This window comes from Penicillium macrosclerotiorum, assembly GCF_028827735.1.
Source record: "Penicillium macrosclerotiorum strain IBT 26536 chromosome Unknown utg000003l_segment0_segment0, whole genome shotgun sequence".
NCBI lineage: Eukaryota > Fungi > Ascomycota > Eurotiomycetes > Eurotiales > Aspergillaceae > Penicillium > Penicillium macrosclerotiorum.
In genome coordinates, this window is record NW_026643083.1 from 4,180,839 (window position 1) to 4,207,495 (window position 26,657).

At 47.4% G+C, this 26,657-nt stretch overlaps 8 protein-coding genes across 8 annotated transcripts; 4 read left to right on the top strand and 4 right to left on the bottom strand.

Annotated features, from left to right (window-relative positions):
* Positions 1-357: 357 nt before the first annotated feature.
* Positions 358-3,966, top strand: N7462_004405 (NPA1/URB1 family protein; the record flags this gene model as incomplete). Its single annotated transcript, XM_057076131.1, has 5 exons — positions 358-502; positions 564-2,351; positions 2,407-3,203; positions 3,252-3,578; positions 3,646-3,966. The coding sequence occupies 5 exons, from the start codon at positions 358-360 to the stop codon at positions 3,964-3,966; spliced, it is 3,378 nt and encodes a 1,125-aa protein (XP_056935636.1).
* Positions 3,967-4,799: 833 nt separating this feature from the next.
* N7462_004406 (uncharacterized protein) lies at positions 4,800-7,264 on the top strand (the record flags this gene model as incomplete). The annotated part of the gene is made up of 3 exons (XM_057076132.1): positions 4,800-4,894; positions 4,952-5,117; positions 5,192-7,264. 3 exons carry the CDS (start codon positions 4,800-4,802, stop codon positions 7,262-7,264), a joined length of 2,334 nt encoding a protein of 777 aa, XP_056935637.1.
* Positions 7,265-9,006: 1,742 nt separating this feature from the next.
* N7462_004407 (uncharacterized protein) lies at positions 9,007-9,567 on the bottom strand (the record flags this gene model as incomplete). Its single annotated transcript, XM_057076133.1, has 2 exons — positions 9,007-9,437; positions 9,501-9,567. 2 exons carry the CDS (start codon positions 9,565-9,567, stop codon positions 9,007-9,009), a joined length of 498 nt encoding a protein of 165 aa, XP_056935638.1.
* Positions 9,568-12,941: 3,374 nt separating this feature from the next.
* N7462_004408 (uncharacterized protein) lies at positions 12,942-13,589 on the top strand (the record flags this gene model as incomplete). The annotated part of the gene is made up of 1 exon (XM_057076134.1): positions 12,942-13,589. The coding sequence occupies one exon, from the start codon at positions 12,942-12,944 to the stop codon at positions 13,587-13,589; it is 648 nt and encodes a 215-aa protein (XP_056935639.1).
* Positions 13,590-14,312: 723 nt separating this feature from the next.
* Positions 14,313-18,472, bottom strand: N7462_004409 (putative SNF2 family helicase; the record flags this gene model as incomplete). Its single annotated transcript, XM_057076135.1, has 13 exons — positions 14,313-14,561; positions 14,618-14,794; positions 14,848-15,806; positions 15,860-16,058; positions 16,128-16,215; positions 16,282-16,381; positions 16,437-16,588; positions 16,648-16,767; positions 16,854-17,035; positions 17,097-17,117; positions 17,174-17,876; positions 17,929-18,412; positions 18,466-18,472. 13 exons carry the CDS (start codon positions 18,470-18,472, stop codon positions 14,313-14,315), a joined length of 3,441 nt encoding a protein of 1,146 aa, XP_056935640.1.
* A 2,174-nt stretch (positions 18,473-20,646) lies between these two features.
* On the bottom strand, positions 20,647-22,734 carry N7462_004410 (ubiquitin-specific protease UBP1; the record flags this gene model as incomplete). The annotated part of the gene is made up of 1 exon (XM_057076136.1): positions 20,647-22,734. One exon carries the CDS (start codon positions 22,732-22,734, stop codon positions 20,647-20,649), a length of 2,088 nt encoding a protein of 695 aa, XP_056935641.1.
* A 249-nt stretch (positions 22,735-22,983) lies between these two features.
* Positions 22,984-23,605, top strand: N7462_004411 (Alb1 domain-containing protein; the record flags this gene model as incomplete). Its single annotated transcript, XM_057076137.1, has 3 exons — positions 22,984-22,993; positions 23,052-23,341; positions 23,408-23,605. 3 exons carry the CDS (start codon positions 22,984-22,986, stop codon positions 23,603-23,605), a joined length of 498 nt encoding a protein of 165 aa, XP_056935642.1.
* A 37-nt stretch (positions 23,606-23,642) lies between these two features.
* Positions 23,643-26,453, bottom strand: vp16 (tethering complex subunit VPS16; the record flags this gene model as incomplete). The annotated part of the gene is made up of 7 exons (XM_057076138.1): positions 23,643-23,891; positions 23,946-25,216; positions 25,267-25,361; positions 25,412-25,905; positions 25,961-26,089; positions 26,145-26,251; positions 26,309-26,453. The coding sequence occupies 7 exons, from the start codon at positions 26,451-26,453 to the stop codon at positions 23,643-23,645; spliced, it is 2,490 nt and encodes an 829-aa protein (XP_056935643.1).
* Positions 26,454-26,657: the final 204 nt, after the last annotated feature.

The following is a 26,657-nucleotide window of genomic DNA, read 5'->3' on the forward strand; positions in this document are numbered from 1 at the left end:
AACGAAAATTGAAATTCCCAAAGGTAGGCGACGTCTTGTCATATTGCGCTGCCGTTTCCATATATTAGATCCTGACATATGCTGGTGTATTGTATTATAAACTTGAAATTTGGAATAAAATATATAACGTTGAATCGACGGATCGTCGCTTTTCAGCTCGATCAAACACAAACCCGAAGGGGGGAAAGCATCTACTTAACAGTCTTTCGCATTTCTTTCCACTGTTCGACTTTTCGTAGGGTCGAGGGCGGCCTGCGGAGTGGGCCTGGCCAATCAGCGCACGTGAAATCTCGAGGACATCGGAACATCAAGACTTCGAAAAAAAATAACACCGTCACGACTCCAACACTGGGAAGCATGGCGCAAGTTGCAGAGCATCCTTTTCGGGCCAAAAGAAGGAGGCTTGATGACGAACAGGCTGGTGATGATGTGGCTATCACGTCTCCTTCTCAGCTGCGTAACCTGCTAGCCTTCCAGCAAAATCCTGTGACTGCCAAGCAAGGTGAGCCTCCATGCTTGAAGATGAAAAGAAAGCAATAGCTAACATGGCATACGAACCAAAGGATTGAATGGATTCAAAGATTTCTTACTCTCGATTGCACAGGTTGAGAAGGAGAGCCAGAAAGCTCAGAAATTGCGAGTCCTGAAGTCGTACTGTGACAAGCAAATCACTCCCGGCAAAGACGAGGAATCGAGCTCCGTCTGCTTTCCGGATATTATCCAAACATGGGCATTCGCAGACACTAATAACAACGAGCCCCTTTTAACCAATGTACCCTCAGTCTTGGCAATTTTTTTGAAGACCATCTCTCGTGAGCTTGAGTTCCGAGATTTCGGTGTTGCTCTCTGCAAACATTTGCTGCAGAAGGACCAATTAAGGCTCTTCAACCGTGGTTTGACTGCCACAAAATCAAAAGAGCATCTGATCTCTCCTTGTCTTCGCTTACTCACGGAGATTGTCACCTTTGATGGAGGAGCTGTGGCGCGTCAACTGTATCTTCGCCGCTACATTACCTTCAAGCGTCTTGAGGTCTTTTTGACACCCAATAAGACTCAAGCTGAGGCTTCAGAGGATGAAAGTCACAAGTCGACACTCAGGAGGAATGCACAGAAATATTTTCTTGCTAATCTCCGAGTCCAGCATGTTTTGGAGAAGGGTGATATTGTTGAACAGCACAAGCTCACGAGAGCTCTCCTAGAGCACGTTCGGAAGGACTCCCGAGAGATGGTTCTGGAGACGATCAAGTCGATTGAAAGGGATATTATGCAGGACGAATCGCTCCCACGCAAGTCCAAGAGCAAGTTTTTCAATCGATGGAACCTTGAAAAGCTGGTCACGCTCTATGGATACGACCGTGAGTCCGACGAGAGCAATCCAGAGGCGATCTCCATAGCCAATGAGATTCATAGAGTCTTGATGAATGTTTGCAAGACTTCTGGCCTTGGTGTTCTCCTTCCCGAAACAGGCTGGTACCCTGTGGGAGCTGATCCCGAAATCTTGCCTGTGGACGATGATGAATGCATCGAGCTTGGCCTTGATTCCCCGATATATGTCGATAAATACCGGGAGTCGATCCCTGTACGGAATGGATCCCTATCTTATCTCATTCAATGCCTCCGTCCAGATGTGGATAGCTTGCAAATTGAGTTACTGGCGACGATTTTCAAGGTGGCACCGGAGCTCATCGCAGACTTTTTCACCAAGAAGACCATGTTCACCTCAGATCCCAAAGCGACGCCGTCATGGATGGCTGAGTCTGCATTTCTCTTCTCAACTGTTCAACTCCCGGTTCCCACAAACTGCGGCTGGAAAGACAAACTACCTGTCCTACCACCCCCAGTCTCAATTGTCATTGAAAATATTTTACCGCGCCCTCTAAGTCAAAAAATTATGACTCGTTGCTTGAATCAGAACGCTGAAATCATCACCTTGTTCGCCGTGCGAATTCTGACTCTGGCGTTCACCAAACTGCGGGCTGTGCTGAAAATATTCCGTGCGGATCATGGACAGGGCCAATTATTTTGGAACCAGGCATGTTCGAAGCTGCTAACTGAGTTTTCTCGTCGATGTCCTGCAGTAAAGGATGTTGTTGTACTCTTTCGTAGGACAGCCAAGGAAGATTTGCAGCAACAAGAGGCTGTTGCTGAACTTTTAGCCTGTTACTACGAAGTGATGCCAGATATCGCATTGGAGGAAAACTTTGATGTTTCATTGGTTTTGGTTGATGTTTTGAAGCGCTTGGAAGAAGAGGCTCTGAGCTCAGATGATTCCGAGCTGCTTTTGAGTCAGCTACAGAGTATCCTTCAGATTGCACAACAGTCTACTTCTATGCGTTGGTGGCAGAAGCCAGGTATGTCTATTCTCCTACCGATATTCTTGATGATATATGTACTAAATATTTCAAGCCACCATGCAATATTCCCCATTCACCTCCATTCTCAAAGTTCTCGTGGGAACATCCGACCGGGACTCCGCACGCCGCATTTCAGCTCTACTCAGAACCGTGTTGTCAGAAAACGCCGTGCTGGAAAACTTGCCACGATCTTTCAATGCGCTTTTATCAAGCCTGGAAGATTTTGAGTCTGATACATTGCACACCCAGCTGCTTTTCTTTGACAACTGCGTGTCTCGTGTTGCCAAGAAACCTGTTCACTATCTTGATTTAATTGGCTCCGCCGGATCCAGTGATGAAGCACCGACAAGTCCTATCGTTGCGGCGATCGTGGAGCAGTGGCCTTTCGTGGTTAAGGCAGGCGATGCGTCAGCTGAAAATGCCATTGGGTCATGGATTGCCAAACTGCTCGGACAATTGAAACAGGTCGGAGAAAATTCGGATGCCTTGAAAGCCGCTCGAGATGCTTTGGTTGAAGCCACGGAGACCAAGAAAACACGATCTTTGATTAAAAAATGCTTCAAGGGAATAGATGAGGATGAAACGGCTGACAAGATGGATGTGGATTCTATCCATAAACAACCAGTTCTATCCAATAAAACCTCATCGGTGGACCTTGATGAGATTTTTGGGTTCCTCCCCACTGAAAGCACAACCCACAACGCCTTACATAAATGGGAGAGGGAAGATATTGAAGCGGCAGTGGAGCAAGGCCATATCGCGGAGTTGATTCTCTGCCTGTGTTCGCAGCACGAAGAAGTCCGCAGGCAAGCATTTGCCAACCTTGCGCGGTTTTTGGTCAAATTAAAGGTAAGACGAGTTCTCAGCCCCTTTCGAAATATTCGCTGATCGATTTAGGATTCCAATTATGCTGAATGGCGCACTGTCTATACTTTGACAGGCGAGCTTCTCGAGACTGTGAATGGCCTCAGTCTTGATAAACCAGTCCCGTTCATTATCGGCGAGTGCGCCTCGAGCTGCTTGACGGTTCTCACAACACCACTGCACAAAGTCTATGGAAAAGTCAACAAGTTCTTGCAAAAGGCACCGTCGTGGGAGCACGAAAAGATTCCATCCTACTGGATCGATAAGATTTTTCTTCACGAGCCCGAGTTAGACGATGGGTACTTTGATGAGATTGACTGGCTTTTGGGGCTATTTGTCAAGGGCCTTGGCAGCGAAGCTGTACGTCTGCTACAATCTATTCCTATCCTGTTTCACACCAAGACGCACTTGCTAACACTGCCTTTAGGATATGGAGATTTACCGGCGTGCCAATGTCTTCGAGCGCATTCTTTCCCTCTACCAGTCCCCGTCGCTTGATGCGGCTGCCCGTCGTAAGATTTTGCACATCCTCTACCGCGCGGCCCAGGTGGGTGGCAGCACCACCCTAATCACTCGTACGGCTGTCATCAGTTGGATCCAAGTTCAAGTCGCAGAAGCTGATGCGAAGGAAATCGCTCTACTCTCGGCCCTGGCACAGACGATGTACGAACGGTGTGATCGGGAACGAGTAGATGCTTGGAGCACTGGGACGATCGAGCAAGCTCTTCGGGAGATTTCGCAGGCATAGAAGAGCATGCTTTGTACAATATTTTTTACCTAGATTTGGAGTGATAATTCATTACTTGTGTCCCTTGTCTACCGTACCTGTTTTGATCACGGTTCTTGTACTGGCCTTGCTCGCGGCTCAGTGTCGAAATGCATGCGTATAACCTCAAGAGGTTTCGGGCTGGGATATTATCATCTGACGGAACGGTAGATAGTTGGCTACAAAGGTGATTTCTTTATATTGAATACACACATTTGTAGACATCGTTTTGTCCTATCGGCTTCCTTGAATCCCAAGAAGCAGCCTAACTAGTGTGCCGATTCCATATTTCCATATGAGTATTCAGTGCGGGCGGCGGCTGACTGACAACTGGCTAGCTTCCCCTGGGCGGTGCAGCACGTTGAAAACTCCCTCCGGGACCGCCTTCATCTCATCACGTCCCCTCCTTAGCTCCGACCCCTTCATAGCCCACTACACTCCTCGCTACTTTCCAATATTTTGCCTACATTGACCATCAGATTCTGCCCAGCTGGGACATCTCTCAAGAGGGGAAAAGGGAAACCAACCCCGATCACCGAATCCGCCCTCACCGACCCCGGCTCCGCCTTAAAGCCTCGCCACAAGGTGGCTTACTGCTGCTTCTCCTCATTCGACCTCTTTTTACCGAATAACCTCGCTCCCCCCACGACCTTCCCCTTCACGACCCTTCCAACTTCCCTTCTGAAACCCTGTGACGCTCCTCCGATCGCCATTTGTACTCATATTTCTTTGATTTGGACCCCCAGTCAACCAATGCGAGCACAATAATCACTTGTGGATAAAGATCGCACACACCTCTCCAGATAACGGCCGTCATGGCGCGCCGGTACGAGATCGATGAGCTGTTATGGCTACGCTCATCGCCTCTTGTCGCAAAACCTCCTGGTCTACCCCCGATTGAAGAATGGATGTATGTTGAACCCTTCACACCGAACACTGGCTGGCATCCTGCTCGTTGACGCCATAGACTGACTGACCCGCATCGGTATCTGCTCTTAACAGGCCTCAACCTGACCCAACAACCCAACGCAAACAACAGACGACTCGCGACCCCAATAACCCATCTGAGACGACTACGAACCGCAGACCCAGCTTTTTCGAAGCTCGCCATATCTCTCGCGGCTCCAATTCAGGTATGCCTGTCACCCATCTTTCGCTGAAACACAGCTCATATTACCTCATTTCCGGATGGAATCCTTGCTAACAGGTCATGAAATCAATGCAGAGGACATTATTCTCCGGGCCCCCCAAGACCGCCTTTGCGTCGTCTCGAATTGGCGGAGGGGGTAAAGGGTCTTTTGATCTGACAGAACGGCCGGTACGAACAGGAGATTCGGATGATAAGGGTGATCGTTTCAACCTTCGAGACAGACTATTCAAAGACAAAGATACTCAGGAAAGAGAATCTGAGCGGCGAGATGGAAGAGCAGGTGGACTGAACGGCCGTCGCGGGGAAAGAGAGGACTGGAATGCTGGCCGTCCTCGCCGAGGATTTGGACCTGATGAACAAGACCGTAAACCAAGACGCAACGGAGAATTTGACCGATGGGAAAATCGCGAGAATCCTCGAGATCCCAATACAGAACGAGGCACCCGGGAGCGTGATGGTCGTTTCCCTGTCCGAAAAGATGGCCAGCCGGGCCGGGCCAAGTACGAAGGTAGCTGGTTTCGCGATGAAAATTCTCACGAGGGCGCTGATCCTGTCGATGACGACAAGCCTGCAACAAGAAATCGCGAATGGCGTCGCGACCGCCACGGCGCAGACCGCGATTGGACCCGAGGCGCCAAAATCGAACAAGAGCCCGAGTGGTTGGATAGCAACGATCGAGATGAACCACGACGAGCACACACACAGGAGGACTTTGAACGTTGGAAGGAGCGCATGAAGGCTGGTTCCGGCGCTGGTCAATCAAACCCAAATCATGAAGAGAAGAGAGACGCACATGATGAACCGAATGTTGCTTCGCAGAAGACGGAGACTAACCACACCGATGGAGAGACATTTAACAACCCTTCGATGGCCGATAACTCTATGGAACGGTTTTTCGGAATGTTAGGAGACCCGAAGCCCTCCGTTCCCGACGTTGGAACGCCCATGTCGGCGGACTCAGGGGCCAAGAAGGACTCTTCGGGAGGAAAACTTGGAAAGTCCTCCCGATTTGCTGGATTGTTTAGTCCTCCTCCCGAGAGCCCTTCCCAGGCTCCTGAGCCTAACCCCTTCTCCAGGCTCACTGGCGGCACACCCGTCAATCCCCAGGATCCCGATCAAGAAGGCTTCCAGCGCATTCTGCAGATGCTGGGTGGAGGTGGAGGTGGAGCAGGCCGATCTCACAATGGCACGCCTAACCAAGGGGAGTTGTCTAACCAGCCGCGCCCAATGATGCAGCTAGAGCAGCCCCGTATGCCTCCCAATATCGCACCTAGAGATGCACTTCCACGCCCGGAATATATGGGTGCCCATGAACTTCCCATGTCACAGAATATTGGGAAAGAACCCCAGTCGCATGAGCGGGAGCATCTCCTGCGCCTGATGCAACAAGTTCGGGTTGGACCTCCGTCGGGAAGCCCATCGCAGCAGTCACCTCCCAATGCCGGGCCCCCACCACCCCCGGGTTTGATGCCAGAGATGATGCCCCGTCCTCCCCCGGGATTGACCATTCAGAAGGGGCCAAACTTCCTAGACGATCCGGCCATTGCGAACATGCAGCGACCGGATAGCGACCAACTCCGTCGGCGCGCTGCTAATGGACCTCCACCAATGGGCTATTTTGACGATGTGCCGTTCCCTCCTCAAGGCGCACAGGGCCCTATGACACCTGGCGGATCTCGTCCACCCCAAGGCCAGCCTCCGATGCCGCTTCAGCGGCCTCCAGGCCTTGACCATATGCCCCCTCCCCCGGGTTGGGCTGGTCAACCTCCTCAACAGGGCAATGGACCTAGTCCAATGGGCCCCCCTCCTGGTATTCCCACTCCAGGTCGTGGACCCCCTCCGAACTTTCCACCGGGCATGATTCCAATGCCTCCCCGCGGCCTTCCACCAGGCATGATGCCTCCTCCAGGATATATGGGCGGCCCTCCGCCTCCTGGCTTTCCTCCTATGCCGCCAAATCCTGAAGCTATGATGGGACTCGGACCTGGTCAAGGACCTTTTGGGCCCGGGAATCCTGGCCCGGGTCTGCAAGGCCCTCCTCCCTCATCCCGCCATCTGCTTGAGATGTTTGGTCAGCCTAATGGTGGCGACGGTCGCGGTGGCATGGTCGTACCTGGTCAGTTCAGGTAAAGCAGTCACTTGTGTCAAATCTGACGTCGCTGCTCCCGCTCGTAAATATTTCATGCTCATGCGAATATGTTGATTCTATGAGCCAAAATATGCAGTGGAGAGATGCGGCGCAAGAACTCCGGTCTGTTTTAACCCGGTCTGGTTACACGGCAACGTTGCATCCAATAGAGAGATCAAAGCACCATTTCCTTGTCTTTTCTTCTTCTTTTCTTTTTCATACTGTATTTGCTGATGCCCATTTTCGGTACTATGATGCCTATGCTTGATGCTGGTCCTTCTACAACCCCGAGTTTAGCCTTTGCTTTGCGAGCTGTGGCTTGCTTGCGCTGTTTATTTTTTTTGCTAAAATACCTCGATGGGATTCAATTTTCGTACTTTTTTTCCATCGGTGCTTTGATCTTTCCGGGAATGGCTTTCTTGGTTCGTGTTGCTGGTGCCGATTGTGCAGATACATCACAGAAGGTGAGAGATATGGTTATGAAATGATCTGGTGCTAAATGGATTGCCATTGATCTATGGTCAACGATGAGGCCTCGGGAGATGTTACTAGTTGTTGGTAGATTCTCGCCCCGTTCCTAGATAAATGGACAGATAAATTCATTTATCGCTTGATCTCAACGGTGACCCTTTCCCTTAGAAACCGACTGGACTTTTTAGATTGCTCATATATAGAACTAAAAAGGATTTACTCCCCCGGGCTATGCCAGATGTAATGTCTCAGCGATAACTGAAAGAATCTTCCAGACTCACCATGTTAAGTTGGAGTAAACTGGGCAATACTTAGATTGCTGGTCAATAACTTGGTAACGAGCTACAATTCAGGAAGCTGGAGACCCTATTCTTCCTCTGCTCGTCCCTTTTAGTGTAAAGGGGCATTCTCCGCAGTCGAAAGAACTTCGACAGGACTTGGCAATCCCCATTGAATGAACGATGACCCAAAAGTGACGGCGATACTGGCTTCTGCTTTTCAGGGAGCTTGGCCTGGTGGGGAATCATTTATAAGTAGACAGATGTGCCTGGTTGAAACGCCCACCATGTTGTACCGAAAGGAAGCCTTCTCGCCTTCAACATGACGCGATTCTTTGGCCTATGCGGCTCAAATTATACTTGGCTATCTGGGTGGAGATCTACTTTGCTTTCGTATCTTCAGCTACAATGAAGCCAGTGCTGGACCCAACCTTCAGTCTGCAACTCCCCTGAATGAACACAATCTCTACCACCAGAGCCGTTCAGAAGGACAATACCAGATCCAAGGTGTATCTATGCGCGATGTCCCAGGCAGGGGAAGATTGGTTCAGTCAGGAACTACTGTCACCTTGTATACTTTGCTCAATGCCTTCGGCGCTCTTGGATGTACCTTCTTCGGCGACAAAATATGTTGTCGAAAGACTAAATTTCTCGCCAGCATTGTTTCAGTGGATTGGTTCTTTTCTTTTACTTCTTTTTCATTCCATCAATTTCGAGTGAGTAAGCTTGTGCTTGGTCTGGGTAAAGGCGGTATCATTACAGTAGTTTCGGTCTGGCAGACAGAAGTTTCTAAATGGACGTCTGGTGGCGGATATCCTCGCCTTCGCTAAGTGACACTTTTGTCCCGATTGACTCGATTTCAAGATGCTCGATTCCGGCATGAGCTACGATTTTGATGGTTAAGTCACAGCAAATTAGAAAATTGATTAAATAGGCAAGTGCAGAAGAAAATTGTCAACTAAGTACAATTCCACGGGCGTAACGGGTGTAGGACATTAGCCGGATGTCGGAAGGTCCTCCGTCCAGCAACCCCCAAAAGTAGCCTTGGGTTCATGACCGCTGTTGGGCGAAAGACACTCGTAAGAAGCCGACAAGTTCCCCGACGGAGGCGTGTGCGAGTCTCCACACCAGGCCCGGAAATCGTAACCGTCCGTGTGGTCGTCATTTTGCCCTTGCGCGACAATCCAGCACCGACCTACCTCGCTGCTGCCTTCCCAATCATCTGGATCAGCAATAATTGTCCCAGCTTGGTGGTCATTATAATTGTTCAATTTATAGTCGCCTCGTGAACAAGCGGCCCACGCGTACCAAATCTGGTTTGGTTTGTTCTTGATGGTATCCGCGTCAGTATAATCGCTCGCCGTACACCCTGATGTCCCGTCATCGATGGTATATGATGATCTTTTTACAATACTATTGTCGTCGCCTAGTTAAGAGATCAGTTAAAGGTGTACAAAAATTTTGAGACTCGAGGTCAAGAGGCACCCACCAGGAATGCCCGCGGCAGTCGAGATGGCCGCGGCCCCGAGAAGGAGGATGCTCGTGCTGAACTTCATTGTCGAATATTTGGATGGAAGTTATTCGTACTGGTGCTCGCTTGTCTCTAGATGGATGTCTATAAGATATCGGAGGAGCATTTGTGGACGTTAAATAGCTATCGAAGAGGCAGTCCATAGGACATAATCTATATTTATCTCATATGCCCATCTTTATATAGATACTCCAGGATCAAGGGTCCAGCTTAGAGACGCTGGGTGTGAGGGTCCTAGGGTCTGGTCAACATGCATAGATCAGGAATGGTTTTAGGAGTTCAAGTTTCACTTATGGATTTGGTAAGGGTCTAGCTTGGATATGTTGGGTGTGAGGACCCTGGGATCTAGTCAACGTGTATACAGATCAGGAATGGTTCTAGGAGTTCAGGTTTCACCTATGAGTTCGGTTGGATCTAAGCCTTGTAAAGCTAGTCTACCCGCAGAGATCAAGATCTAACTTGGGAGTCTAGGGTCTTGCTAACAGATTTTGTCGGAAGAAGTCACATAATGCCGCGAAGACCCACATATTCCGCTCTGCGTCCAGACTCTACAGGGTTACTCGGTTCCCTACTAGTTTTGTAGAGTATCCCGGGTATATTCAGACCGCGCCGCTGCAACAGGCTTGTCAATGAGGATAGGACATTCAACACTCCCTGCCAGCAAGCACACATAATTAGCCATCAACACATAGAGCAATGTGCCCTATTGGATCCCACCTTTACAAGGATCCTATACAGAATCCTACTATATTAACTGGTTTTTATTGGGTCTACAATCTTAACACGCCAACCTTCGCAAAACTACCTAGAACGTCCAGTAGGAGTGTGGACCCTCACACATCTCGCGCCTTCCCAACCCAACTTCTGAAGCGCCGATCTCTAGTATTAGTATTCGGTGGTCTCTACACCTGCTTCCGTAATTTTTTACTCGTTCTGCCTTGAACTTTGACAGAAATGAGTCGCAAATAGAATGCTAAGAAGTTTGCCAATACGACTGCTATACGGCTGCGTACTAGCAGTCTGTGTGTCACTGAGAATCATCCGAGTCGGAAATACGTATATATTCTCTGTAGAAGATGCACTCCGACTGTAGGATTGAGTGCCAGTAATTTGACCCCAAACGCGATGCCCTGGCTACGCGCTAGGTGCAGTTGGCCAGTGCCGAGGGCATCACGGCGCGTAATCCGGTCTCTTTAGGAACTATTCTGGTATATGCCAAGATCATTAGTGCCCAGGGAGCGTTGGCCTATCGGAAATCAAAAATTACGAACTTCAAGCTAGGTGCAGTCGGTTAGTTCCATGAGCCCCACAATAGGACAGGAAGGGGCGTAATCTGCTGTCTATAAGAACCATTACGATATATGCCGGCATCACTGGTGCCTGAGGGCCGTTAGCCCTACAAACTTCATCTTGAGGTCGGCGCATAAAATATATATTTAGATTACGCTCACTATCTTTGCACCATATCACTGTTATACCGAGAATACTTGGAAGATCACTCTCGCTCTTGTTTCTTATCTAGAAACAAAATAATCCCAAACAGCTGAAACGTTTACAAAATGGTTTCTCTTCCAGGAAAATGGGCTACAAATTTAGCACAACAGTAGTAATGATCTAAATACTCTAGCCACGAGACGAGATTATCAGAATAATGAATTTGATTTTTCCTTTTCTTTGGGCTCGTCATAATTTATGATTCGTGTCTTTTCACAGTACAAAGTACAGAAAAAGAGAGAGTTCTTACTTTTCTGAAACAGATCTTCCTATATTTCCTCATAAGGCCCCATAAGATAAATGGATTTCTGTGGTTTAGATACTGTTCTACCGCTTCCTGTTTTTGAGATTCTTGCTTGAAATTGTGGTTCGAGCTGGCCTAGGCTTGTCTTGGTGGCCAATATGACCAAAATGGCCGGAAACAATATTTTAAAACCTAGACGTCCAGGACTATGACAGATATTATTTGAGCCACTTTACGCGCAGGCCGACCCATGACGGTCGGTTAAGTGCCTACTGCTTTTGTCTCGCCTGCCCGCTTCCTCCAACGTCGCCTGGCGCCGGGAAGGGTGAATCCCTTCAACATACCTCAAGTAAATCAATACTCTAAAGAAACTCTCGTCCAACTACGAAACATTCATCATATTTATGATTTTACAAAGCGGCTATATTAAACATTTTTTTTCTCAACCTTATCTCCCCAAGATGTCTATGCAACAAGTTTTTCATGCGAGGCCAAGGGCGGGCCAAGAACCGACTAGGCCGGGAATCTGGTGAGATCTAATGGCTCCTCGCTAGACTTGAGAACTACGTCGGTGCTTCAAAAAGAGGGCATGAGCTGAAGGCATAGAGACTTGATTTTGCTTTGTTGCCGCTAGTTCTATGTCTTATATCTCTCATATTTCTGAGACTCAACATCAAACATGCATAATAAATATGTGTATACTCGAGGACAAGGATGTGCAGGATGAGATAACTGAAGAACAATGGTAGAGACTAGATTATACTGCAACCATGCCAGGTCCGAGCATCCATGTCCAGCCGATATCTATAAAGCACCTATGACTTTCTCCATCCAAGTATTGTTTATGTGAGATGAGGAGTTTTGGAATCAGCTTGTTGAAAAGCTTATTTTTGAGGTTGATATATCATAAAGGAGATAATTTCAAAGGCTCTTTTCCCTTGGGCTGCGTGCATGCATCGAGCACTGTCGCGGAGGTCGAGATCCAGCATCCGCCATGACTCTGGTACCTCTGTATTGCGGTCTGGGAGGCTCAACCCAGACCTTTCCACGCCCCCGAGTGACTTCATTGCCCACATATTTCATCCAGAGCATTCATCCTTTTCAACACCACAGGCCTCATGTCATCGCGTATGTTCCGATAATTCAACATCGTCACTAACTCAGACCAACACATCCAACTCCTGTGATGGAAAGCCAAGAGCTCTCACTGTACCTTAATATCGATGCCGGTGTAAGTAAAGTGAAAAGTAGCCACCTCTGCTCTGCGATCAGTCAGACTAACCACGCTAAGTGCATAGGCTGCTCGAATTCGGGTTGCAAGACCAGTGCCCCCAAGTCGAACACAGAGGCCCGACCCAGAACCGCGAGAAATATCAAGACAACGGCACTCGATGACTTTGAGGTCGCAAAGTCACTTGATATACTCAGCATCCAGCTCATCCTTAAGCGATAGTTCTCTTCTTACTGATGTGAATGCTACAATGGCCCCGGAGCGTATGTAGGCCCCAGCCCCTTCATTATGCGTAGCCCATGATTGATGAGCTTCACTGACATGACCTACCCTACCCTCTTTAGGTATGGCTTTCGCATCTCCGACGGAAGATTACCCTTCTCAGAGGCAGACATATATTCAAGCTCATGACGACAGTCCCACAGACAACATGCAAGGATCGTTCTTGAGCACTCCATGCACCCAAGGCCACAGCCGCTATGTGTGGGGACTACAATCATCCGATCAAGACTTTGTCATCTGGGAGGATCCAATGGCGGATAATGGAGGCTTCCCCTTCGTCATGACGCCAAGGCTCTATTCCGAGACCGAGGAGGATAAGGAGAACACATACGCAACTGTCTCAGACTACGAATCCCCAACAGATTCCGAGCATCCTGCCAGAGTCGACTGGACTCGCATTCAGACAGCGTCACGCGATGTCTTTGGGCTTCCAAGAGATCCATCCTTTGGCCCGGAACTGGCCGACCTTTCCATGACCCCTGCTCGAGTCGGCAATTCAGTGCCCACAGTGACGGAAACAAGTATCAGACCGGCAATTAGAGTAATGGAGAGGGACGAAGATGATCCGGAGGATTGGGATGACTCATTATCCACAGCCCAAATTAGAGAGCTTCAGGAGTTGAGTGATATTTACCACCGTGGAGCAGAGAGCAGACGGCAGCATGATCGACACTTTCCCATGCGCGATGAGAATGTTCAAGGTCAAGCAAATATTTTCCTCGAAGTGCGACGAGTCACTCAATTTCAGAGACATGAAAATCGTCAGAGTCCATTTGCAATGGATGAGGACGACTAGTTGATGAACTGGAAAATAAGAGCTCAAGTGGCACAGCATCAGTATCTGCATACAATAGAATATTTGACCGCAAGACCGTGGAAATTAATAAATTGAACTAAATTTAAATGCAAATAGTGTAAAGTAGCGAAATGCCTCGAAAACTTTTGTGCATATGTAAAATGACCTGGATGCATAGATGCAGTTCCATTCCGGAACGTTTCTGGTTCTTTCTGGTGTAAATTTAATATTCTTCGCTACTGATTTCGTGTTATTGGGCTAATATACAACCCTTTCTTCCACGGTAGAAGTTTTTGACTTCAGGGATTGACCCACAATCATTAAATAGCCAAGTCCAGTCCCCCCAACCGGAACTTGCCGGTTTTTTGTTCTCGGATTTTTGGTAACACTTCGATGTTGCTTGGGTGCTGGATGGTCCTCTCTTCTTGTGACAAGCCTGACCAAATCAAAGCTGTTTTGGATTGAGAGTTTTGAATTGAAAAGGATAGAAAATCACTGGAACAATTTTCAAAGTATTAATGCTTTTGTCTTGTCAAAGAATAAATGCACTTGCAAATTCCGCAGAAAGCAATATAATCGCCCGCACCCATACCAAAGCCTACTGAAGGTAAGCTTTGCGTCGTTTAAAAGATGTAGAAAACAATATAAAAATGTCCTAAAACAGGCCCATGAGCAAATTCAAGCTATGTGTCCCGTGCCGTTTCACTTCGTATTTGGATCTTGTTATGGTTTCCCCTCAGTACGAAGTGAGATCTTGAAACCTTTCCCCCTTTCCTCTATATCAAAGAATATTCTTAAAAGCTCTTTGATCGAGTCACGGTCTTCGAGAACTTTAAAACTGATAACTTCTTGAATTTTCTTAGTCTTCTCTTTCTGGAGATCGAGAAGCTTCTCATCAATTGTCCCATTGGCGATGATCTTTATGTATTCAACCTCTCGCTGTTGGCCGATGCGGAAGAGCCGACAGTATGCCTATGTCTGAATTAGATCAAAATTTATCAGGATCTGGCCCGAATGGAATGCAATACCTGCTCTTGAATGGCTTCATTCCACCAAAGATCAATTAATATGCACTTATTTGCAACCGAAAGATTCAAGCCGATCCCGCCTGTCTTAAGGGAAGCGATTGCGATTTTCATCTCGCTCACTTCGCGAAACTTTTCGATGTTATCATCTCGAGCACTTAGAGACATCTTCCCTGATATCTTTACCCAACTGATGTCAGTAGACCAGTATAATTAATCCAAGAGAAACTTACAATCATATATCCCCATCTCTCTGTGCTGCACATTAACGCAAGTAATTGGATTGTGTCGAGAAACTGGGTGAATAGAACAATTTTCACCTTGTCATCTTCTTGAATCCATGTCCGTATCATCTCACGGACAGCCTCCAGTTTTGCACCGGGTGTTATGTCCCCGATAATTGGGATCCAATCCTTTTTGAAGTCGGTGTCATTTGAAAGGCCATCTGGATCTTCATGCTCGGTAGGCTCGCCATGGCCAAACATGTCTGAAGTCTTGATGCGTTTCCTAAGCCTTTTGCTTTGTTTCTTCGAGATGCCTGGCGCTTTTCGCTTGAATGGCTGCCGATTTCCAGCATTCGGAGGCGAATCAGGTTCATGGCATGTGGCAGTGTGTGCATTGTCAATGCTGTCGAATACTCCACAGTGGGCAGCCTCAGTGATCTTTTCTTCACAGTGCTGACAAATTCGAAAGCCATTTTCTATACAATCCTTATTGTATGGGAGTGAGTAAAAGCACTCTTCGCAATACAAGTGGCTGCAAGAGGTCACGAAGGCTTGTGTGGGAATATTCTCACAGGAGCCACAAAGAGCTCTTCTGTCTACTTCCAGCCAGCTCTCTTCTTCATGAAGCCTCTCCATAACCTCTCGGAACTGCTGTACCAGCTTTTCTCTGTCTCCAGAAGGTTGCTGTCTAACCATGTCATCGGCAGCAGGGTGGGGAATAGGCGGATGCTGAGGGACATTTCCGCTATTCACCCGGAGAAGCATCTTAGTGATTTGAAGGGACGCGGCATCTGTTTCCGAGTTCTCCCTGGCTAGAGGTCGCAGGGAGTCTAGAATACCATCTTCAACCATATTTTGTATCATATCTTGAGCCGTGAGAAGATGGCTTAAAAACATTCGAAGTTTGAGGAACATCGTCAGGATGCACTGCCATTGCCGAGCCTTGAAGTTCGGGCCTGATGATAGGGCTGAAAAAGGAATCAGTTTCAAAGTATCAGTCGAACGATAAAGGTGAGCTAACAGTTGACTTCGTAGACAAAAATGTCGAGTATTCTGGCATAAAGAATTCTTTCTGCAGCACAGAGATTGACTTGCACAGTTTTCTCAATGATATTAGGCAGTTTGATAATTGGCAAGGAGAATAGTCGGCTATCGTGCGTTTTCCGATGGATGATCAAGCGCAAAATATTGATGAGTTTTTTCTTTGCTCTCTCCGTCTTCTACTTCGTCAATTAATATGCCAGGCTTATATAAGGTGTTTAAAAAGACCAGGCATTAAGGAAACGCACATCTCTGTAAGCATTTTCAAACCTGTCCAGCGCCACACTGTCTGGCACATGAAGAAAATTGAAATATGGAAACAATTCCTCGATGCAGCTTAAGAATGGCAAATTATTCGATTATTGAATTGCACCCCGACGATATTAAGCTCTGGGAACTTACTTGTGCAAAGGAGTGCCACTCAAGACCCATTTGAATTGCCCTGTAAGTGCTCGTACAGCGATTGAAGTATGAGTACCGGGGTTCTTAATCATATGTCCCTCTAGAGAAAAATTAACTGTGCTTGACGTCGACGACAGGGGCGTACGTATAATTACCATCAAGAACAATACGATGCCAGCGAATTTTATGCAACAACCCAGCTGCTTTATAACTTTCCATCCACCAGTCCAGAACTTTTTCATTGTCGATACCGCCGGGTAGATTTGGTACTGGATACGAGATACGTACTTGGTCATACGTAGTCAATCTATAGAATAGGTCAGTCAGTTGATTGTTGGTGCATCCTTTCGAGATGGCCTTTCTAACATCACGTCGCATTTCATCACCTTGTTGAGACTGTTCTGTAAGGACCATTTGGTGTGGCTTTTATAGTCATCAGAGACTCCGAAATATTCAGGGTCACAGTACTTATTGATGTGTTCTTTCCTACTAAGGATCAGCTCTTGAACTCGCGAAGTCAAACGATAGGAAACCAATGCGAAATCCAATATACAAATCCATAATGAACGTACCAGTGTGTCATCAGCGAAGGTGGAACAACAATCAGAGTGGGCGCTCTTCGCTGTCTGGAATCAACCAGTGTCCCATTTCTCCCGTCTAAAATGTTTGCCAACGCTGTAACTGTTTTGCCTAACCCCATAGCGTCGCAAAGTAGGCCCCCACGTGGGCCAATGCTGGACCTCTCACGGTTACGCTGGCGGTGTCTTAGAAAACCCGTATCAACAAGCATGCAATGAAAAAACTTCGAGACTAACCATCCACCCGACTGCAAGTACCTGTCATTTCGTTAATTATTAAGAGGTATTACTCGGCTTCGCGGTGAAATAGATACCTGATGATGATGAAGACTGGTGTTAAGGCCCTTGACTTTCCATGCCCCTTTGCCGTCACTTCGCGGTTTGAAATCAAATTGTCTGATTGCATTAAGAATGTTTTGTTTATCTGAGCGAGTCTGCACCATTTCTTCCTTGCTCAGACTCGGAATACTAGCCACCAGTTCTTTGAGGGCCTTTGACTTGTCTTTCTGGGTAAACGAGGGAATTTCCTGCATTGAGGCACTTGTCTGAGCACTTTTAATAGTACTAGTAGGATTGAATATGCTTTTTAATTCGCTCTCTGTCAGTTTCGTTGCTTGGGGTTTTGACTTGCGTTTCCGTCGACCCTTTCCTTCAGTCGTGTCTATTAGTTGAGCCTCGAAGGGGCTCAGCCCGTAAAGCATTTTTGTGAGTTTGTTCACTCCGATCATCTTTTGCAACCCAATTTCCATGGCTGCCTTCAACTCCCGTTCAGATAGATTCACTGATTTTCGAGACTTCGGTCCTTCTCTCCGCCGCAATTGGGCCTCCGGCTCTGGAGGACCAGACGGCTCGGTCAAGAGCCTCTGCCCATTGCTCTCCTCGCTATGCATAAATGCAAATCGACTTTCAATGATTTTAAGTCGCATCTCTTCCAGCCGTTTTGCCTTCGTGAAAATGATCTCATCTTCCATAGAAGGGCTTTCCAGGCTCTTGTACCATTCTTGGGCCTCCCGGAACCTATGAGAAATTAGCTTATGAGAAGCTCTTCAGTCGATGTGATTGAGCAGACTTTGCGTTGCTTAGTTCCTCTGGACTGATATCATCTTCGGCTGGCCATTCATTATTATCAGTATTTTCATTCATTCCCGAGTGTTCCGCGGTGGCATCCTGAACATCATTTTCGGCATTCTCTCCGGGTGTATATTCATGTTCGAGATGCAACTGTTTGATAGCATTTTCCAGATGCTCTTTTCCTCGTCTTGGAGCACCAATATATGAATGTCGATGATCCTCTTCGTCTCCTTGCTGGATGACATCTGGGTTGAATACACTGTTTGCAGACTCTGATAGCCTCTCGACACCTTGTACGTCACTGAGGTTTCCTGGAAACTCCGATCTGACGACTCCCGGCTGAGTTGCGCTATTCTCGAGGAAAATATTGGAATCGTCATCCTCAAGAATTTTTGAATTGGCCCAGTCCGCGAAATCAACTGCGCCACTGCGGTGAGTGGAGCTAGTTGTACCTGACATATCAATATCGCGCTCCATGAAAGCTATTGAACATGTTAGAGAATGCGAAGGAAACTTTGTAATTGGTTAAACAGACCTGCCATTGGAAATATGTCAATTTTGTTGATAAATAGGTAGACCTCACTTCTGTGATGTATGAGTATGGGTGAAGGAGAAGAGATATATTCTGGAGCAGTCAAAAACACGTAGTTAAGGAGCAAAATGGGTTAGAGAGAAATGTACCTCAGGAGGATTGTAGAAAAGGTAAAAATCTGAAATGTTCCAATGTTGGAGTGTAGAAGCTTAGAGCCCTGTGTTGATGAAAGTTAATCTGAATGCTGAAAGAAATAAGCAGAGATCGGTTTGCTTGGGATAGGCAAAAGAGGTAAAGGCAGTCAAGGTATCTGGATGAGATTGTCACAGCAGACTGCGTAATGATTAATGGTAGATGGTGAAAACCCTTAGCAGTCAGGGCTGAGGTTTGTTCAAATCTTGATGGAAGAGGAAGTGTAAGCTGTAAATCGTGGTTATGATGACTGAGAAGGGGAAAGCATATAGAAGTGAGATGTTGAGGGGGTTAAAGAAAAAAAAAAGAAGTAGATAAATTGTAGGGCGAAACCAAGTTTTGAGTTCGAATGTAGAGATGTCTCTCACAACTCAGGATTATTGATAAGAGGAGTATCTTGGTGATTCGGAGTACAATGATTCACATTGACCAATGCCTAAATCAGAAAGACCACAGCGGCGTAGCATTCTCCGTAGTCTCCAGTGAATGAATGGCGGCAGTCATTTTACAGACTAAAGGTGCTACAGAGCTACTACCATGCGAGTCGGTAGGGGGGATTGGATGTGGTTGATTGAGGAAGGATGCGTGGAAAGCCATGCATGCTGAAGTAACAACACAGCGAGTGAACGAACGTTGAAATATCAAACTACAGTGATGGATCATAGGCTTTTCGGACAGCTGAAGCGCCTCTATCTCAACCCCCTACCGCCTACGTGAAACACGTCCGTATCCTGTACAGATGATATGTTTTACATCTCCTATATCATCTCACTTCTTCATCTACTTTCTCTTCAGCTCACCATAGGTAGATAGTGTCATAGGATTGAGAATTGGTGTTTTTTGACTGGCTAGATATTATGTAATGCAGATGCTACCGTGGGGCTCAGTATTCTTAATACTATTTATTCGTCACTGTATGCTAAAAGAGTGAATTTGATTATCCGAGCTTCGCAGGGACTACCTTCAGACAACGAGGAAACCCATGAGCAGGGATCTATTGAGCGCTATTGACGAAGAAGGGTCCGTGAAGGTTAAAGAGTATGTAGAGAGGCTAGCAGCGGCTTTGACAATTGTTATTATCGGGTTAGAGTTGTCAGACCTTTGAGCTAGAACTTGCTCCGCGGACAGATGGTAGATCTTGTGTCTAGTCCCGTTAATACTGCGATACTAGAAACGAGATCGTAATTGAAACCTGACATCTTCAGTTAATTTGATCAGGGCGTATTTTTACCTGAGAGTGGACTCGGGTATCGCTGTTTAATCAGCTTGAAGGTTGCCATGGGTGTCTTCTGGTTATTGAGTGCGACGAGCAAACGGCAGTACATGAGCCCGCCAAAGTCGTAAGTTTAACGCTTAACAGTGTCGGTAAGAGACGTGAGGTAATTGTTGACCCAATCCTGCGTCTCTGGGATGTTGTGGACAGAGGTGATTTTGTCATCTTAATAAGCGTAGCCGATGTTGTAGGTAAAACAAGTGAACGGGCATCTAGAATTCTGGTAAGCGTATGAGCTTTGGGCGCATGAGGATTACGAAGATCATAAAATAGTCAATATACCGCGGCGAAATGTAATTTCTAGCAAACCTCATTTTTATGTGGTATGATCGGCGAAATGAACTGAGATTAAGATAATTGCCTGTTCATCCGCCGTTGTCAAAAAATACTAGGTGAGGGGCTAGGAGTACTAGGATGAACCGCCAGGCGTGAGACTGTGCGGAGAAACTTGTGAATTAGGGCAAAATCAAGAGACACAGAATGGCTCGCATTTGCAGAGGAATGATTCGATTGGTATGCGATAAAAGTACACTGATTGAAAAGAAAAAAAACACACATCAAAATCCAATGTCCAACCAAAACGCCCTCGATGGAATGTGTTTCGGGTATCATCATAATGCGGTGGCCAACTGTGCTGCGGCCCGGTTGCAAGAGTCAGGAATACGGTGACATAACAAGATACATAAATGCAGGGAGTGGAAAGCAACCAACACGGGAGATCACGATGCAGTGGTGGCAGCTGGGGATTCAAGCTCATCCGTAGAGCTCGCAGTGATGTCGACCATATTTGGAAATTTGTGTGACAGTGTAGGGCTGCCACCTATTTCCTCTGTAGAGAATGGAATATGCTCAGAAGCAGAAACGCTGGTGGCTTGAGAAGTTATTGAATCGGCAGAGGTAATAGTAGACCCTGTAGAGATATTCGAGATTGTGAAATTAGATACCGATTCAGCAAGCTCGTAGGGCACAGATTCCGGAGTCGAAGCCTCTTTAATTGGCATAGAAGCAGATGTATCAATGGTCTCATAAAAAAGCATGAAAGCACCACCTTGGGACATCACGTGGCCTTCACTGACCATTTGCACATCGTCATCACTGAGTCGATACCACCTGTCTGGCTTTTCCTTGTCTCCCTCAGCTTGAAGAACTTCATCTGGGACAGGAGCCGGGAAAACAGCAGTTGGATATTTGCGGTAGCAGATGTAGTGCCCATTCTCATGCCGGCCGTAGTGAGTGATGATAGCGCGGAGTTCGTACTGTCTGCTACGGGCATGAACAGCATTGCCAGGTCGAGGAAGCATGGACTCGGAAGGGTTTGTTATCCACTTCTCAAGCACATCTTCCGGTTTCTCAGGTTCGGGGTCCCAGCTTCCAAGGCACCAATCATTGAGGTCTATTGTCTTGGGGAACTTGACCGCTGCATAGTTCTTTTTCAGCATCCCAGTCATTTCATCAAAGAGACTGCGGTTGATGTGAACAACGAAACATTGAGGCGCTCGTGCAATGACTGCCTGTCGGGACTTGGTCGTAGACACGCGATTCTTGGATGGGATGTGACACTTGTTTGCTAGTGTCTTTTCGGAGAAATCGTCTTCCTCGAGAGCTGTTTGAATAGCCTCAAGGCGATCCTGGGCAGAATTTCTCACTGTTTCAGAAAGTTGTGGGAAATTTGAGTTGTCCGACGGATCATCATCTTCTGACATACTGCCCAGAAGATTCTTCAACTGATCTTGTGCACGTAGCAAGGTACATTTCGTGCATTCCACACCCTCGATGGGTTCCAGAGTCATGTACTGATCTAAACATTCACGGATATCGTACTCGAATTTCGCTCCAAGCGGCACTGTGAGGCAATTGAATGGGATGAGTGACAAGCCTTCCGACCATCCGCATTTCATACAGCCCACACGCTGTGCGAGCAACCCTTCCAGCGGGTTGCGTAACACGGCTTTCTCGATTGTTGATTCCAAAATGAACTTGTCATCTGCCGGAATCACATGTGAATCGGTCTCTCTGAGAATGTTTTCCTCCCGTCCAGCCATTTTCAGCCCCATGTTCCTTGTTTGTCCTCTCGACGCCTTCTGGATCTCAATATCGATTTGATCCACCAATTTGGAAAAGTATTCTTGCGCATCTTGTTGTTGCCAGCTGCTCATGGATTTAAGGTCAGATGGAATCCATAGTTTATGTCCATAATTTGAAGCGCTGTTGAGGTGGTCGATGATATCCTTAAGCGCCTGGTGGGTAGATAGTGAAGTCTTATTCCCAAGAGTGTCAACATTTCGCCCAAGAAAATCCGATAGCGACTTCAGTGATGCCAATCCTTGTATTATGCTGTTCTGATAACAAGAGTTATCCCAGTTGCCCAGCCCTGGCGGTATCGCGTTCTTGTTACTTCCTAGCAGAGCGCTTCCGATACCGGATAGGGACCGCGATCGAGGAAAAAATGGGAATGAGGAGCTGTCCAAGCCAAGGATACGTTGCATCGATTGACTTTTTGCATGGAAGGTCATTTGCGACGGACTCGAGGGGGATGATTCGGAGGGCGACATGCGGGAATCTAATGCGACAAGTATCCAGGAAGGTGTCAAGTACACAAATAGATTCCAAAGGGGATGAATAAATGATATCGGGACAAAGCCAAAGCGGTCTAGGAGTAAATAGGCAGAGAGGAGGCCGATAAGCGAGTAAGCTAGTGCTTGGTTGTTCTGTAGCGCTGTGAGACTTGTCTCATGGTTGCTATTCCGGCTTGCGTAATGGATAGGCCCCGTCGAGAATATATCAGCTCCCTCTCTGCGAGCATTCATGGCGGAACAGAAGATCGATTAAGCCAGCGCAGCAGGAGAGAGACCTGATAATCATGGGCTGGAGGTCGTGTTCGTCAAGTATTAGAGGGCCAGGTGAGGAAGGTGGAGAATCGGAGCTGGATTTGTATACAGCTTTCGCGCGGGCCGGGGCTGCGCTTTGGGTCTGTCGCGCCAGCCGCAAATTTTTTTATCGATAGCGGTCGTCCCCACACGAAACTGGACAGACTTTCCCTCCAAACAAATTCCACCATGGCGAAAAGTAAGTGATAGTTGGAAGTAGAATTCTTTTTTCACGATATGCTAATGAGAAAAAAAAGTCAAGAGGAACAACACTCGCGCCGCCCGGCGCGGCGCATCGCCGAGCCTCGACCTGGATAAATCCCTGACATCTTTGCCTCGAGCCGAATCGCCAACCACCCACCGTCCCTCTCTCCTGGCTGAGCGTGCCAGCTCCGGCATTCAAAAAAAGAGAAAAGATAAGAAGATGTCAAGAGCTCAGCGATTGAGACAGCAGAAGGGCATGGACAGAGCTGAGGCGGTCTTGGACCAGTTGGAAATTAAGAAAGCTAAAAGTTTTGACCGAGCGAAGAACATCAAGGCACGAAGTGTATGAAATCTACCTGGAAATCACTCTACCTTGACGAAGAAAAATCTGACAAACTTCTATTATTAGGCTGATTGGAACGATATGAACCGAAAATCATCAACATTCGCTGCTCTTCAACCTGACGAACCTGACGACGATGGCGATGATGATGCGATGACCACCGAGAAAACCGAACCATCCAACCCTTCAGCGAATCCTTTTGTGGCATCCGAACAGGCTACTGCAGACCCTGCCCCAGTTGACGAAGATGATGAAATTCTCTGAACATAATGCATTATGAAAACCAATCATACTGAAAAGATCACCTCCTCGGCCTAAGCTGATTGATCATGCGCTCGATTTCTGTGATTGCGGACCCCGATGCTTTGGTCCGGAGGATTTCGAGGGTACTAATATCCTTGGCCTTTTGTGCCTCTTCTCCAGCCTTGACGATCATTCCACACTTCACCCACATATCGATTCGACTCGCGGCAGACAGGTTAGTGCATTTGGGAACAAATACCGATGCAAGCTTTGTGTTTCCGGCACCGAGAACTTCGTTATAGAAAGGCTACACGCACTTATGTGAGCCTGTATTCAGATAACTGGATATTGAAAATCTTACCTCCCATCCGATAGGGGACTTCTTGACCTTCCCGATTTCTTCCAATTCTCCCCAGTCACGTTTTGCAACCAGAGCTCGAAGCCTTAGCCACCAATATGTCTTCTCGGGCATCTTAAACTCAGCCTGCATCTTCTGTGCGCGTTTTCCGTAGCCATCCCGAACAAGTCTATAGATCGTATCGTTCAAGCTAAGACCCAAGAACTCGGAACGGTCGGCAAGATCTTTGTCCAGGGAATCTTGAGCCTTCAGGAGCTGCGAGGCCTCAGAGATCAATTTTTGCTGCAACATCACATTTGGGTCCTTCGAATCCGACAGCAAACGTGATGCAAGGTGAAGTTTCTCGGTCTTTCGGTGCGGATCTGTCTCTTGCAAAGCCTCCGATAGTAAAACGTTCGATCCATCAATTGGTTGATCGTCTTGGTAGAATAAATCCTTGAGTAATTCAGTATCTTCAACCCGAGCGACTGTTTCGACTAATGCGGAAGCCATGGGGCGAGTGTTGATCATCCGGAAGAAACTTGCCAGGGGAAGTTTAGTCTTCAGGTGTAGAAGCACATAATTCACTAGATCATCATCTCCACTTTCAATCGCCTTGTCTAAAGCAATTTCATCTTCCTCCATGTTCAAGAGTAAAGGAACCTGCTTGCCAGCCCGTGGTTCATGATTGAGGAGTTGGGTTGCCAGGTGGGATCGCCCTTCATCGTAGGCAGTCTGTGCAATGACCTCGAAAGATATTCCTGGCTTTCCTTCCAACCTCTGAACAATGAGCTTACACACGGCTTCATCGTCAACTGTCGAGACTCGGACCTTCTGACTAGCCCAGTGCACATAGATTCGGTCCGCAGGGATCTGCAGATATTCAGAGACTTTGATCGCTAGGAGATATTCATGACGATTTATTAGACGTTCAATAAGGCATTCTGGTGTCAAACGCAAGTACTGCTCATATGAGATCGGAAGACCGATTTGATAGTCGCGGACTGCGGTCAGAACTCTGAGTTTCTCCGTCATTTCCACAAACTCGTCACTATTGTAGAGGTCCAAAACAGATTTTCCGAATGAAGCTGCCTTGAGGAGCCTCTTTTGCCAGTATACATCAAATTCATGGCCAGCGGCTTTGATACATGCGTCGACTGCTGCAGGCAAACTTGATCGAATCCGTTGGACGTTTTCATCTGCCTTAGGGGATTTCTTTTCGAGCTGCTCCACGGAATCTAGAAGTACCGATGCAGGGGAAGAAGAACCAAGTCGAAAGATTTCCTCAGTGACATCTTAAAATGAAATTAGAGACATCTTCAGCAATCAAGTTCTTTACGCTTACCAGTAACTTTGTGTAAAAATTCGCATGTATCATTTGTAAGAAGACGGACTCCATCAAATTCGGGGATGACATGGACTCGGCCATCGTAGTAATACCTGTGAATAGTTAGGCTAGTTAACGAATCACGAAGAATCAGATTGCCTACTTTGAAGCCGCTCCGTTGGGCCCAACTAGATGAATCTCATCCTCCCAGGCGAGAAGCACAGCATCATCGCCACACCAGGTGACGGAACTAGGTGCGACGCGAGATTTGGAATCATATTCACTCAGCTTATTCTGAAAGTCGTTGCTGACAACCCACAACTTCCCTTCGCTGGTAAAGAGCGCAATGAGGCGGCCAGTTGGAGACACAACAACATGCTTGAACGGACCATCCTGCAAAACCTTGTCTTCCGCTTCGGTCGAGTCGACCAGAAAGACCGACTTGTCAACAGCAAGCAAGACTTCCACAGATCTGGAAAGGGTCTGTGCCGGTGGAATTAAAGACCAAGATGAGACCTCGCCCTCGGGGCACGGTGCAAGGAGCCTTGTGCGTGGCTCATCATACCTGGAGACCGCGATCAGCTGATTGTTGGACAGCAATGCCACAAGCCCAGAGGCCCAAAATTGACAGGCTCTAACGCCATATTCTTCCGCGCCCTGTGACTAGTTAGCGTTCGGCGCTAAGAAAGTGTCAATATTTCTTGCTACTCACATGTCCAAGGGAGAAAGAAGTAAACTCTCCACCCAGCCCGAAATAGCGGCGAACTGTGCCATCCTCGGACACAACCAAAAGCTCCTCTTTGTCGGACCAGCCGAGACCTCGGATGGTGGCTTGCTCCCACTAGTATGCCATTAGCGTCGCTGACCTTCAGCCATGGGCAGAGATATGAACAAACATTAATGCGATTAACCTGCTTTCCAGAGCAGGAATAAACGTCAATGCTGGATCGGGAAGCTTGGCCATGCCTCAATCTAAAGGGCTTGCTCTCATCTCGGTAAAGCGCTATATATGTAATGAGCCTATATGATCCCATACTCTAGGATTCAATTCACGTCATACCGATGGCCCCTCCGTAGGGGGCGCCCGCGACGATGTAGTTCTCTAGTTCAACGTCCTCGTCGAAGATAGCGTCATAAACAGGGATTTTTCGATAGAAGCTGTCACCAACTTTTTCCCAGTTGGCAAGTGGGTTTGAAGGTGCCATCACTGGTTTATAATTTGGCGTGAACGATGGCTCTGCAGAAACCATCAACCCATGCCCCCGTGTTGTGGTTGATCTTGCCTAGCGGCGAAGCTCCGTGGCACGGTCATCAACATGGCGCTAGTCCTTTTATGGAATAATTGATGCCAAGTCCTCGAGGCAGTAAGGCATCAACACTGCATCACGGATGTGCGCCAGTCGCCCCCT